Source organism: Phalacrocorax carbo, chromosome 2 (assembly GCF_963921805.1).
Source record: "Phalacrocorax carbo chromosome 2, bPhaCar2.1, whole genome shotgun sequence".
Lineage (NCBI taxonomy): Eukaryota > Metazoa > Chordata > Aves > Suliformes > Phalacrocoracidae > Phalacrocorax > Phalacrocorax carbo.
In genome coordinates this window covers 107,433,148-107,446,626 of record NC_087514.1, presented here as the reverse complement: position 1 = coordinate 107,446,626, position 13,479 = coordinate 107,433,148, and the positions used below count along the sequence as shown (strand labels likewise).

Here is a 13,479-nt window from a genome sequence, read left to right as displayed (position 1 = left end):
GAAAGTGACAGAATTTGAAGAGATACTATGATTAAATTACTGTTGATGATACTGTTCATTTGAGAGCTGTGACTTACAGCTATGACTCTGTCTATATATCAACCTCAAAAGAGCAACTATGAATAATTATAATAATCATCATGTTAATAACTAAGAGATGCTTCAATGTTGAAAAGAGCAGTTCAGCACAATTAGTAGGTCAGAAGTTACCTGTTTCAAATGTAGAAGATTTTTATCCTGTACTTGTGTTTTAAGAGTCAGATGTTATGTTTGTAAATAAATTTATTTACTCTGTAATGGGAAAAGATTTTGATGCAGTTGGGTGTTGACTAGTAAGATGACTTTATAAGTGTCCTCTGACAATAGAAATAGTAATAGCACAAACAAGAACATTTTTCTGGACTCAGGAGGCTTTCCCAGGCTTTTCTTTTTCCTCTTACTTAATCAAGCTCATGGGTTATGTGAGCCTTTAGTACAATCACTTACCACAGTGATGCAATTCCGTAAGTTTGTTGGGGTAAAAAAAGGAAAAGTACCACCTTGTGTTATGGGCACCGTCTTGTTATATGTTTTTTGGTTTTACTTTCATTTGGGTTATTTCTAAGATTAATTAGGCATTTAAAAATGTCTGGTTTTTCTTTTCTATAATTGGGCTTCACTTTTGCAAATTACAGTAGTTCCCTGGCCCTTTTTAAGTTTCATGAAGTCTCAAGATTAGGAACATTTCTTTTGAAAGATTTTTTGAGAAATCATTCTTCAATTACTATAATCAGTTAACTGTCAAATTTGTAATATACTAAAATAGCCTACTGTAGACTATCCTAAACTTATAAGAAAATCTTGCTCTTAAGATCTTTATTGCTTTGCTCTTGAAAGCACACTGGTTTTGAGGTCCTCCCATGTGAAGTATCTTAAGCATATTGTATTACAGGCCACTCCTGTTGGTGTTCTGTAATTTTTTAATCTCATTGTGCAACTAGTTATAAAGGTTGTGGGGCACATTTGTCATGTGTTACCTAGTCACGTCGGTGTGATACCTATAGGAAATAAATATGTTTACTGGGAGCAGGCTGTAATGATTTAGGTGGAGTTACCATACAAATCTTCCTTGAGGCTTTGGTAGCACCTCTTCCATATTTCACCAAATACAGACATCCTGGTAGACCAACCTGTGAACCCTTATTTGTGGACCTAGCAGCAGCTTATTATATATATACATGGCATTATTTTCCTACTCTTTTTTTTTTTTTCTAAAATTTTGTAGGTTGAAAACCCCAGCATTCTTACATTGTTATAGAAGTTTAATGTAAGGTTGCAAATGTGGTTTTCAGAGAGAAAAAATGTTTGCTTTTCAAATCCAAAAGTTTAAGCTTGCCAAAGTTCTATGGAATGGAAAGCATTATATGGAAACAGGTCTGAATAGAGGTGTCATTGCTTCAGCATTAAAGACATCAAGTTGTGTGTGTTGTATTTCAGAGTTAGGTAGTGCTACAGTTGCTTGATCTGTTTTATTTAATCTGGTAATCCTCAGGTGGTAATAAATTGTTCATAAACACTTCAGAGAAGTCCTTACACTTTAGAAATGCTAGATGCAGCTGACAAACTTAAGATGGATTCAGCCAGGTGACATATTCTCCTTAGTTTACAGTAACTAATTTGGTTGTTTACTGTTTCTCTTGAGTGCCTGTTCAGTGAGGGCAAGATTATGAGAACTAACTAGTGAGTTTGTGTACCTGGTTTATAGCCATATTAAAGTTTGCTTTTAAAAAAAAAAAAAAAACAACAAAAAAACACCACAAAAAACAAAACACACCATGAAAAACCCAACTTCTGCACTCAGGGAGTACAAAGCGTCTGCCCTGTTGAAAATGAAATAACAATAAAAATAGCAAACCCAAAACTCTCTTCAATATTAGACCTTTCAAAATTACTAATTGATTTTTTGAAAGTCTTGGCTGAAAACTGGTGAGATTTTAATAAAATGCTTTAACATACATGAAATGACATCCAATTAATTTTACTTTTTTAGTTTGTTTGTGGTAATGTTTTTTGGGACCTTTTACTTCCTTGAGATACAATTATTTCTACTATTGTTTAAGAGGTAACTTTACTGACAGTGCTTTATTGGATGAAATTTGGTTTATAATGTTTCAATTTATCCTCTAAGGTCATATCAACACATAAGATTTTGCCTTAAATTTCCAGCTGCTACCACTGATGCTGCCCCAAGTAGAAGTGTTAATATCAAAAGGCTACAGGTAATGTTAGATCTCTGAGAACTGTCCTGTTCAGAGTAAGATTTAAAGGACAAGTGGTAAGGAGGAGATCATTGTACTCTTAGCACAGCCAGCAGTCCTAATTTATGGTAACACTTAAAAATGTCATCTGACTAAGAGGGTTTTAACTCCATTTTTAAATCATGACACCTCCTTTAAATTTTTGAAAACTAGAAATTGAAAGTAAATATATTTCCATAATTTAGGCAGGGGTTTTTCTTCTTGATTTAATGTAGCATTGTGAAGGTAAAACAGATCTTAGTATTTAACAGGTGGTTTTCTCTTTAACTAATCTTAGCTTTCCAGGTCAGAGCAAAGATTTGCTATACTGTATAATTTTTTGGTGTAGTTTCTTCTGGCTTTTTACAAGAGCAATTGCACCTATGTTTTTGTTGATGACAGATGTTTAACTCCTATCAGCAACTTGTAAATGAGAAATTAGTCATAGCTAGTACAAATGGGAGATGTTGGCTTTCCCTTTTTATTTTTTTTTTTCCAGACTTGGGACGCATGTATAATCTTGTATCTCGAATCCAGGATGGCCTTGGAGAGCTGAAAAAACTTTTGGAAACCCATATTCATAATCAGGGTCTAGCTGCAATTGAGAAATGTGGAGAAGCTGCTCTAAATGCAAGTATCCCTTCAAAATAAGTCTGTGTGTGGTGGCTGCCATTTTTACAGTAGAGGCAGGTGAATGCTTCTTGATATGATTTCCAGTTTCATATGTCTTCCCTCTCACTAGTTTGATTTGTGAGGACTAGGCAATTCACAAATGTTGACAGTAGGCTTAAGACAACAGTCGCATCACTGTGTTATTGCTCTTTGAACTTTGAGGGTTTGTTGTGGGTTTTCCTTCTGAGTTTTTGCTCTCTGTCAGGATGCCATTTTATTTAAAATGGGGTTTAACTTTGATTTTTGACAGAGTTAATTTTAACCTGTTACCTCAGATATTCTTGAAATAGCTTCATACTCTGGTAACCATTAAAGCAGTTATCTGTAATAACTACATGGAGAACAGTAAAAACTTTTTTTTAGCACAGATTAAAATGTCTTACATGTGTGTAGTGTCTGTTGTTTACTTCTATACTTTCAAGTGCATAGCTTTTTAGCAGTGTTGATCTTTTATGAATCATGAAGTTCAGGAATCTTCAGCTTCATTTGTAGATGTCACCTTAAATTGTGAAATCAGATGTGCTCTATGGTTGACACATCCACCTAGTGGTCATTGCTCTTGAGTTTCTTTGTACTTAGGCCTTGAAGAATTTCCCAGAAAAAATGAAAGCTCTTTCTCCAGGAATTAGTCCATCTTTGAGAGAGGGGAAGCCTGAAATTTGTACGTATTAGTTCTTTTGATTCCAATCATTTACAGAACTCTTCCTGATCACAACACTCTTGTTTCTTTGTCTTTCGTCTTTCTCCCTTGTTCCTTTTTTTTTCCCCATAGGTTTGTTCTTCGTTTTCATAATACTATCTCTGTCTGTCTCCCCTGAGAACCATCTTGCCTCTTCCTCCAATATCCTTCACACCACTGTATTGCTATTCATCATTGCCTTGTTAGCTCTCTGTCACACTTAAGTAGGATCAATTCTGCCTAACTTCACTTGTGTACTGTGTCTAAACAGATAATCATCTGAGCAAATGCTTCTCAGTTTCTCTGTAGTCAGCGGAGGGAAGTAGTTGTACCAGCATGACACATCTGACCTATTTTAGATTTTTACTGCAGAATGAATTGTACTCTAGACCTCATGAACTATATTAACGAGACTGCTCTTCAGTCAGCAGATTACTGCTTTTTGTGCCTTTGGTTATGGGTTTTTTTTTTTTTTGAACGCTTGTAATCAGTAGATGCTTTTCTGAATGTCCTTCAAGTCCACTGGAATTTCTTTTCTGGGAGGTTCTCAGTAATCTCAGCTCTTTATCTCAAGTACAGCACTAGGTCAGTGGTCCATGTAGTTTATGTCTGTCTTTAGTAGCAACAGGAGATGTTCTTCAGGATCCTGATACAACCCTGCCCATGTTTTGCATTTGTTGCCAACATCCAGAACTCTTACGATAGGAATGTCACAGGAGTACTTCCATGGCCAGTCCTTTCAGTTTGTATTTATGGACATGTTGTCCATGAGTTTGTCTAATTTGTTCTTGAACCTCCTGATATTATCTGCGTCCCACAGCCTCATGTGGCAGCAAGTTCCAGAAGCCTACTACCTTATATGTAAAGATACTCTTTATCCATCTTAAACTTGTTTCCTATCACTTTCATCAAGTGCACCGTAGTTACAAAATGTGGCTTTTAGTGATGGTTCATCTTTTTAGTCATCCTCCTGATTTTGTAAACCTTGGTCATATGCCCTTTCAAACTTCTGATCTCCATGTTGAAGACTTCTGGCCTTTTTAGTCTGTTGTATAGTAACTGCCCTGTCTGCCTGGTGTTTTAGTTGCCCATCACTGTTCCTACTTTAACTCCACTCCATCTTTATTGAGATGCAGAGATCAGTAATCGCGTGTAGGACTCAGTCTGTGAGTGCCGTAAACTTGATGGTTATTGGCATTTGATTGCCACTGGGTGTTGAGCATGTAATTTTTAAGAACTGTCAACAATGAGGTTTATGTACTAAGTTGTACCTATTGGGGATACACCTGTTACATACTTGCTATGGAGATATTTTCAAGTGTTTCTTCTATAGCAACTGCTATTTCATGATTGTCCAACTGTCTCAGGTCTGATTTGAATTAAGCTTGTGCCTTTGAAAATGTCCCTCTTGGAAATGCTTACAGTGGTTGAGTAAGTGGTTTTGTCGTCTTTTGTAGTATATAATATAGTACGCTCTGCACTCTGGTTGCTGTAAATGAAAGCTTGGGCTAATGTAGGTCAGTCCTGTGCAGACCTAAACTAGTCTGGATACTATTCTACCTTTAAAATATTTCTAACACTTTGTCGACTTTCCCATAAAAATTTGCTTAGGTGAGTGAGTAGCTCCATTTCAGAGGAAGCAGAAAGCAGAAACTCAATGGGTTGCAAAAAAAATCTGTCTTTATTGCAGGATCCAAAAATGTATGTACAGACAGTGTTGGATGTCCATAAGAAATACAATGCTTTAGTCATGTCTGCATTCAACAATGATGCTGGCTTTGTGGCTGCACTAGATAAAGTAAGTATATGTAGTGGCGTATGGTGAATATTCTTTTCTATTTAGTGTTTCATCTCCCAAAATTTTACTGTCTTTTGTGATTTATAGGCTTGTGGTCGATTTATAAATAATAATGCAGTGACAAAAATGGCTCAATCATCCAGTAAATCCCCAGAGCTACTGGCACGATACTGTGACTCTTTACTAAAGAAAAGGTACGTCTTCAAAGACAAATTATTATTTCAGGTTGGCTTTTGTTTTAAAAGGTTTTAGTTTTATATTGTGTCTTCAGAAACAGAACTTAACATTTCAATAAAAATTAATTATACTAAATTCTGAATACAGTAATTTCAATAGGGAAGTTCCTAAAGATTATATGGAGTTTTCTTTTTTAAAGAAGGGGGGGAAATAATGAAAGATCTAAGGTCTCTTTCCTTATAGGAAACTAAGTTCTATGTTTTTAATAAAACAGAAGGAGGTTTTTTATCCCCAAAATTTGAGTTGTGTTATGTGTTGTAAAGAAGAGACACACATTCCCCTTTTCCAAAACTCTTGCTTTCCTCCTGTTGTTTTCTCTATCTTCTTCCATCTGGGTAGAAATCGAGGAGGACAAAAACTGCTTTCTAACCTCTCGTAGTTCATAATTTAATTAAGGTATTTGGCTTCAAATGATTCAGCAGCTCATACATTGAGTTGGTATCAGTTCATACTGGATTGGTGTCAGTTTTGTCACTGGAAACTTCTGGCAGCATTGGGGGGAGGAAAAAAAACGCCACCAAACAACCCAAAACCAGAACAACTTGCTCACTGTTCCCTTCCTCATCACCTCCTTCCTTTAGCAGAGGATATATTATTATAAGTCCTGGCTTTCTGTAGGGTAGATTTGGAGCATGATATGGAGGAAAACAATGTGGTGCCACCTGAGCTCTCACCCAGCTCTCTGAGCTGTTTTCTTTTCACTGTACTATCTAAGATAAGAAGTGAAGATAGCACTTATTGGCAGAAAAAAGGCAGGAAGAGAGAGATCCCTGTTTAAGCCCATAAATCCTGAGAAATACCAAGCTATCAGGAAGTCCCAAGCAATTCATGGTTCAGGACTTCAACTATTGCTTAAAAATCATGGAGTAGTGAAGAGGAGTGTTCATTTCATTACACTGTTTCATCTCTAAAGAGTCTTTGATGCCAGAACTACTCGGTCTGTTCCTTTATTTATGAAATTTCCATATGAATCCGTATGTTGTTTTAATTGAGCAGTTTTGGCACTAATTAATAGTGTACTGCTTTAATTGCAGCTCAAAGAATCCAGAAGAAGCAGAGTTGGAAGATACACTCAATCAAGTGGTAAGATTTCTATAAATACAGTTCTCTTCCATGTAAGCTTTGAAAGATAGTAATATTCAATTGCCACGAGTCAGATGAGAGAAAACCTTTTATTTTGTATGTTTCGTTTCATTACTTAATATTTCAGCTTTTCAGTATTAAAATTAATCTGCGTGTGGCTGGTTGTATTCTTTTAATTAAAAACAAAACAAAACCAAACAAACAAAAAAACAGAACAAAAAAAAACCAACAACAGCAAAACCCCAAACCCTTTGCAGCAGATTTAAAGTGGCTAAATTGAATTTATGCTTTCACTTAATTTTTATATACACATACAATATCTATAACTTCTACAATATGTTTTTGTATAATTACATATACACACTACATATTTATTCATATATAAGTCTGTCCATTAATCTGTTCAAACTAGTATCCACATTTAAAACAAATACTACCACCCCCCACCCCCAAAAAAAACCCCAAAGCCAAAAAACCCTGCCCTTAAAAATTTAAGTGCAAATGAAGTAGCTACTGCTATAGCTTTTTCAAGACAAATGTTTAAACAGGGTTTTTCTTACAAATTATCTTGGTTTTTCCAGATGGTTGTCTTCAAGTACATTGAGGATAAAGACGTGTTTCAAAAATTCTATGCTAAAATGCTGGCAAAAAGACTTGTACATCAGAACAGTGCTAGTGATGATGCTGAGGCAAGCATGATCTCTAAACTAAAAGTGAGTATTCTGTGACTGTCCCATGATCTACTCTATTGCAGGTCTTCAGGCTGCCTTGGAAAGCATTGATATATGTACTCTCAGTTCATTGTTTTATGTACAATAGGAAAATATACAACCTAGTTCTTCTTTTTTTTTTTTTTAACCTCCTAGGATATGTCTGTCTGTCCAAGGGAGTTAAGCTTAATTATTCTTATCCAAATGAATGACATGGATGTAATTATCCAAGGAATGACTGCTGAAAAGTTGCTTGATTTCATTAACCATTCAGATTCATTCAGGGTCAAGCAAAATATGATCTAATACTCTTTTAGTAGTCTGTTTTATTGTGTGTTTTGCTTCATTTTTAAACAGTTTTCTTCAGTTTTTGATGACAGTTCAAGGGCATGTCTAGTTGGGATCAGTACTTTGAGTAAGGGAAACACTGAACTTTATACATTTTCTTTTAAGAAAATAGGCTCCAAGACTTTGTTCTTCTCATTCTCTAATGTCTAAAATGTATCTTGCTGACATATCTGTGCTTTTAAAATACAGCAAGCTTGTGGTTTTGAGTACACCTCCAAGCTGCAGCGGATGTTCCAAGATATTGGTGTAAGCAAGGACTTGAATGAGCAATTTAAAAAGCACCTGACCAATTCAGAACCGTTAGATTGTAAGTAACACATTTACCTAAGTTACTGCTGAGTAGTACAGTTTCCTCTTATTTCTACAGAACTAACTGTATGAGGGAAGTATTTGATTTAGACATCATATCCCCAGATGTTAGAGTTAGTATTATTTTGACCAAGATAGCTAGGATTTTTAAATTAGCCTTTTAGGTCTGTACTTTGTCTTCTAATAGCACTTTGTATCTTCTGTTATGGGTAGCCTCCTCCTGATTTTGCAGCTCATGTTTAGGTATGTAATTAAGTTGAATCTGGTCTTTTTGGGGTTTTTTTTGTTTGTTGGGTTTTTTGTTTCTCTTTTTTTGTGGCTTTTTTTGTGTGTGGAGTTTTTCTTTTTGAAAGATGTTTTTCTTTAAACGGTTTTGATTCTGAGCACAACATGGCTTAAGTTCATACTGGTGTAAAAGTATTAAGGAAAAAGGATATTGTGTTTCAGGTTTTTAGCCATCCCTTTCACTTTTTTTATACAGAAACATTTTTTTCATTGAAGCATGTTGAAACAAATTCTTTAAGGAATTTATAATTATTTGTTGGATTAAATTTAGAGTTGTTCATTGTCAGGCTTAAATTTTACTCTAGTTTTTCTATACTTGGTGACTTGCCCAAAATGCCTTACGAGTATAAATGTGAAATGTTTATTCTTGCAGCTGTGTACTGTGGAGTGATAAGTTTTAATTACACCTGAAAATGAACGCTTACAATTTTTACACTTGCATGTTAAAAGAGAAGTTTGTTTGTGGGGATAGAAACCTGTAAAACAAGAGAAAACTGAGTGACTGTCACAGTAAATCTAAAGCTCTCTAACTTCAGTGACATCTTACATGAATTCCCTTGGTTTGTGGTCTGAATAAAAAAAATATACTGCTTAACGATTTTTTCCCCTTGTTAGTTTGAGCAAAAGGCAGAACCATTTCTTGTGTGTGTTAGAACTGGGATTGCGTGTTTGAAGAGGGAGTGGGACCAAGGGGGATAATGCAGCTCAGCCCCTTCACTTCTCTTTCAGTGGATTTCAGCATCCAGGTGCTAAGTTCTGGATCGTGGCCGTTCCAGCAGTCCTGCACGTTTGCTCTGCCATCTGAGGTGAGGTGCTTGCACTTGGTTCATCTGAACATGGAATGATCATGTGACAAATGTGTTTTACAAGGCTTGTGTCTCCTCCTGCTTTTTATGTGCCAGAGAGCACTGGAAGTGTCTCTGGTGTTTGCCTATTTGGCTGGAGGATATTTGGAACAAGATAAGTGAGGTACTAGGAGGGAAATGTGTGAAAGATACAACTGTCTTCTCCTGTGGAAAGACCCTGGTTAATGAATCTTTCTTCAAAACATTCAACAGCAACTGAAGCAAATATTTGTTAATGTGTTTTTCTGTGTATGTTTATTTAAGAAACTTTTTCTTGCTGTTGCTTTGGCTCTGTTCAGTAAAATCTTTAGGTTTTATAAGTGTTAGTTTTCTGTTGAGTGCTTATCCAGAATAAACAAGACATGAATACTTAACATGAGAAAGAAGTACCTGGAGGATGAAGGTGGTTAAAAGAAATCGCCTTTTCTAGCCTTACTTAATGTATCATCAAAGGAAGAATGGAACTTAAATGCTTGTTAGGTTTGTATTGTTAATGACACTGTAGAGGGGAAACTCATAGCAAAAGGAAATTTTCATCCAGTCTTGAATACTTTGGATTTCTGTTTGTCTTACTCAGATACCTGGCAGTCAAGGGTGATCAGATTTGATTTGCCTTTGTTGGTTCCAGAGTGTGTTCTAGTAATGGTAGATGAAGGTAAATAATATTCTTTGTTTTTATACAGTTAGAACGGAGCTATCAGAGATTTACTGCATTTTATGCCAGTCGTCATAGTGGAAGAAAATTAACATGGTTGTATCAGCTGTCCAAAGGGGAACTGGTTACCAACTGTTTCAAAAATAGATACACATTACAGGTAAGGATAATGACATACCAGTAGTAACCCCTGATGATTGCATTCAGACTGGATGCAGCTGGTCATTTGAAAGACGTGTTCATACTCTGCTCCACTGCTCTTACGTTATTAGGATGAGCTACTCAGCCGCTTTAATTGTCATTTGGAGATAATTGCTTTTCCTTACTTTAAAGGACCATTGTGCAGAGATATGTGTTTCAAATGGTGAAATGTGTCAATGTTGAAGTAGTGGAGTTCATGTGAATACCTGTGCCTGCATACAAGCTAACTGTAATAGATAATTATATATAGATAATAGAGATATAGATAATAGAATTCATTACCAGTATATAATGATGTATCGCAGTTAAGTATTTCAAATCATTCGGTTCCTTAATTAGGATGAATGTGTGTGCACATTCATGTGTATACACACACATATGTTTAGCTACTCTTTACGATGCTTACATGCATTCATTAGCTTTATTCCTGTGAATAATGCTACTGTCTTTAAAGAAAGCAAAGCACAGATGCAAGAGCTGATGGCTACAGATCTCTGTATTACTGAAATGAACGTAAATGTTAGCCTTCCCCAGATGGTTGTTGGTGTTATGATTAATAGAAACTTTATTATACGTTTGATTTACTTTCCGTACTGATACTTGAGGTCTATGTTTTTAAAGAAAGTTGACTTAGAAAATGGAATGCTTTACAACAGGTGTTGAACTGTGTTGTGTGAGACCTCTTTGTGTAAGATCTCATGCTTCCTATACTTCCCTGTCTGCTTTCTCTCAAAAAGTAGAGGAGCGGAGTTCACAACAGTGAGAAGAAACAAGATAATCTCAGACTTTGAACTTGTCATGAACTTATGTTAACCCTGTGGTGATAGACATGAATAAGCCACTGATAGCTGCCACTTCATAAATTTGGTTTCATTATTCTGCTGGAATTGGGAGGGTTGTGAGATGAACATGACTCACATGTCACATAATGACATATGATGTCAGTAGTAAGTGTAGGTTTTAATGAAGATTAAATGGGTAAGAGTCAGGGAATGATAGAGGAAAATAATTTAAAATTATATTAGCAAGTAGAAAGATACGGCATCGACACCATAATAGAAGATTTGATTAAGTGCCTGCAGCTAATTAAATGATCATAATCTTAGGGTTTATGTTTAAATAATGCTGGAAGGTAGAGTTCTGGTTGTATAAGTAACATTAGATTTTTCTGTATTGTGTAATGATTAGCACTAGTTGGCTGTTCTCTGTTGTCCGAATATTCCAGTACGTGTTTAACTGGTGGATTTCAGGCTGTTCACATTCAGAAAGTATGTTAACAAACATTCTCATTTTCTGATTTCCCCCCTCTCCCCTTCATTTTCTTTTTTTTTTGGATCTGTTAGGCATCCACATTCCAGATGGCAATTTTACTGCAGTACAACACAGAAGATGCCTATACCGTGCAGCAGCTGACAGACAGTACCCAAATAAAAATGGTAGTGACTTTGCACATTTTACCACTCTCTTGTTCACAAGTCTTTTGGTCTTCAGGGCTGTGTCTGCTATTGCAAGAAATTGGGATTAGACATGCTTGAAGCCAGAGTTGGTTTCTGTCCTGGAGGAGACAGATGCGGTCTGCTCTTGGTCAACTTAGTTTCCTGGTTTACTTTCCTGTAATCAAAACTAACTAGTCTTCTGATGAACTTTTAGTGTGTATGTACTCCTGTTCACGACTAGAGTGAATTGTCTAGCTTCCTGCTGAGCTCTGGTAGTAACTTTTTCAGTGTTTCACTATGTACATTTTAATATTAAAAGACAGCATTCTAAGAAAAACAGCGTTTTTTCTAAGTTATTGATCTGCACATCTGTTCTTTACATCTTGAGGCTTATATACATAAATATAGTAAAATCTGCAGTTTCATTGGCTCAGTGTCTTGTGGAAAAGGTTCTCTCCTTATCTTTCTGAGTAGACTTTTATGGCCCACGTTTTATTTGGCATCTGTGTCCTTTACTAGTAAGTTTGAGTCAAGTCTGGTGGGACTTCTGGAAAGTTAGGCAATTGCTAGTCAGTGAGATCTTTACTTCTAGAAATGCACATCTAGAAAGTTACAGCTGAAGATGGTTTACAGCAAACCCAGAAGTCTTATGTGGTTGCCATTTATTATAGATGCTGTTTGCAGAGATATATATATTTATATACATATATATAAAAAATATTTGGCTCAGATTATGGTTGGACCAGAATAAAACTCCTCGTACAGCTGAAAGCTAACTGCTTGAAACCCAGAAGATTTTCACTGTGGTAAAATAGCAGCTTTGCAAGCCTGCACAGAACATTGACAGTAGTGGAGCCATCTGGGTGACCAACCAGTGACAATAACCAGAACAGATCCCTGATATAAGCAAGAAGAGAAAAATACATTAATCAGAAAGCAGAGGGTGTTTGCTTTCTGAGGTTTAACCTTGCCATAGTATCTGTATTTGCATGGTTCGGGAAAAATGTTTTTATACACTTACAAATCTGCTTGCAAAATAGCTCCTAAAACCAACTGGAAAGATCTGTTGTTTGGAATTAGTTCTTCTAAAGAATTTTGTTATTTGTCTGACTGCAAGGGGAATGTGTCCTGACACCCAGAAAGGGTCTTACTATTTTTTATTTCTGTGAACTACATTTTTACTGCTTTTTTTTTCCCCACGCATTTTGCAGTGTTCTGCACTCTTACTAGTTCTGAGTCTAAATATGTGTATACTTGTTGAAGTATTTTTGAGTTAGAGAAAAGTGCTGTCTGTCTGCACTGATAATATTTTCTGTAATTTTGTAGGATATCTTGGCACAAGTTCTACAGATACTCTTGAAATCAAAATTGCTTGTAAGTACTCTTGCTTTTTTATGACATGCTTACCATTCAGCAAAATTTATTAATGAATATTTGTTTATTTGCTTATTTTATTTATTTCTTCCAGGTTTTGGAAGATGAAAACGCAAATGTTGATGAGGTGGAGTTAAAACCAGATACTTTAATAAAACTGTTTCTTGGTTATAAAAAGTAAGGAAAAACTTTAACAACTTACATCACTTATGTATAATGGGTAGCATCCTTCTCTGTTTTCAAAATTTGGGTAAAATCTTATATACCTGGGATGAAAGCTCCAGGGTTCAAGTGCCAATTCAAATATAGATCCAGAATGTACTAGCTTTAAAGGAGAGGGTTAGCTAGTAGGGGAGGATGAGTAAGATTTCAGCTATCTTGACTTTGGCTTTGTTATAAAGTCCGTCAAGGCCTTATAAGGTTGCAGTAATGTACAGTGACCAGCAAAGATCAAAGTCTTAAATGTTCATCCACTAAAGATAACATGAGAAGATCAGCAGGCTCATTTTAGAACTTCAGAGTATGTAGTGATTTGGAAACTTAATAAACATGATTTTCAGTAGTGTTTATT

The 13,479-nt window shown here is 35.8% G+C and overlaps 1 protein-coding gene across 1 annotated transcript in view; it reads left to right on the top strand.

The window, feature by feature from the left end:
- CUL1 (cullin 1) overlaps positions 1–13,479 on the top strand; it is a 54,194-nt gene that overhangs the window by 36,863 nt on the left and 3,852 nt on the right. The window contains exons 9-19 of the mRNA XM_064443812.1: positions 2,776–2,906; positions 5,318–5,425; positions 5,513–5,619; positions 6,697–6,745; positions 7,327–7,458; positions 7,993–8,110; positions 9,127–9,203; positions 9,926–10,057; positions 11,442–11,534; positions 12,861–12,908; positions 13,003–13,085. Of these exons, the coding sequence (XP_064299882.1) occupies positions 2,776–2,906; positions 5,318–5,425; positions 5,513–5,619; positions 6,697–6,745; positions 7,327–7,458; positions 7,993–8,110; positions 9,127–9,203; positions 9,926–10,057; positions 11,442–11,534; positions 12,861–12,908; positions 13,003–13,085 (1,078 nt within the window). The remainder of the gene's footprint in view (positions 1–2,775; positions 2,907–5,317; positions 5,426–5,512; positions 5,620–6,696; positions 6,746–7,326; positions 7,459–7,992; positions 8,111–9,126; positions 9,204–9,925; positions 10,058–11,441; positions 11,535–12,860; positions 12,909–13,002; positions 13,086–13,479) is intronic.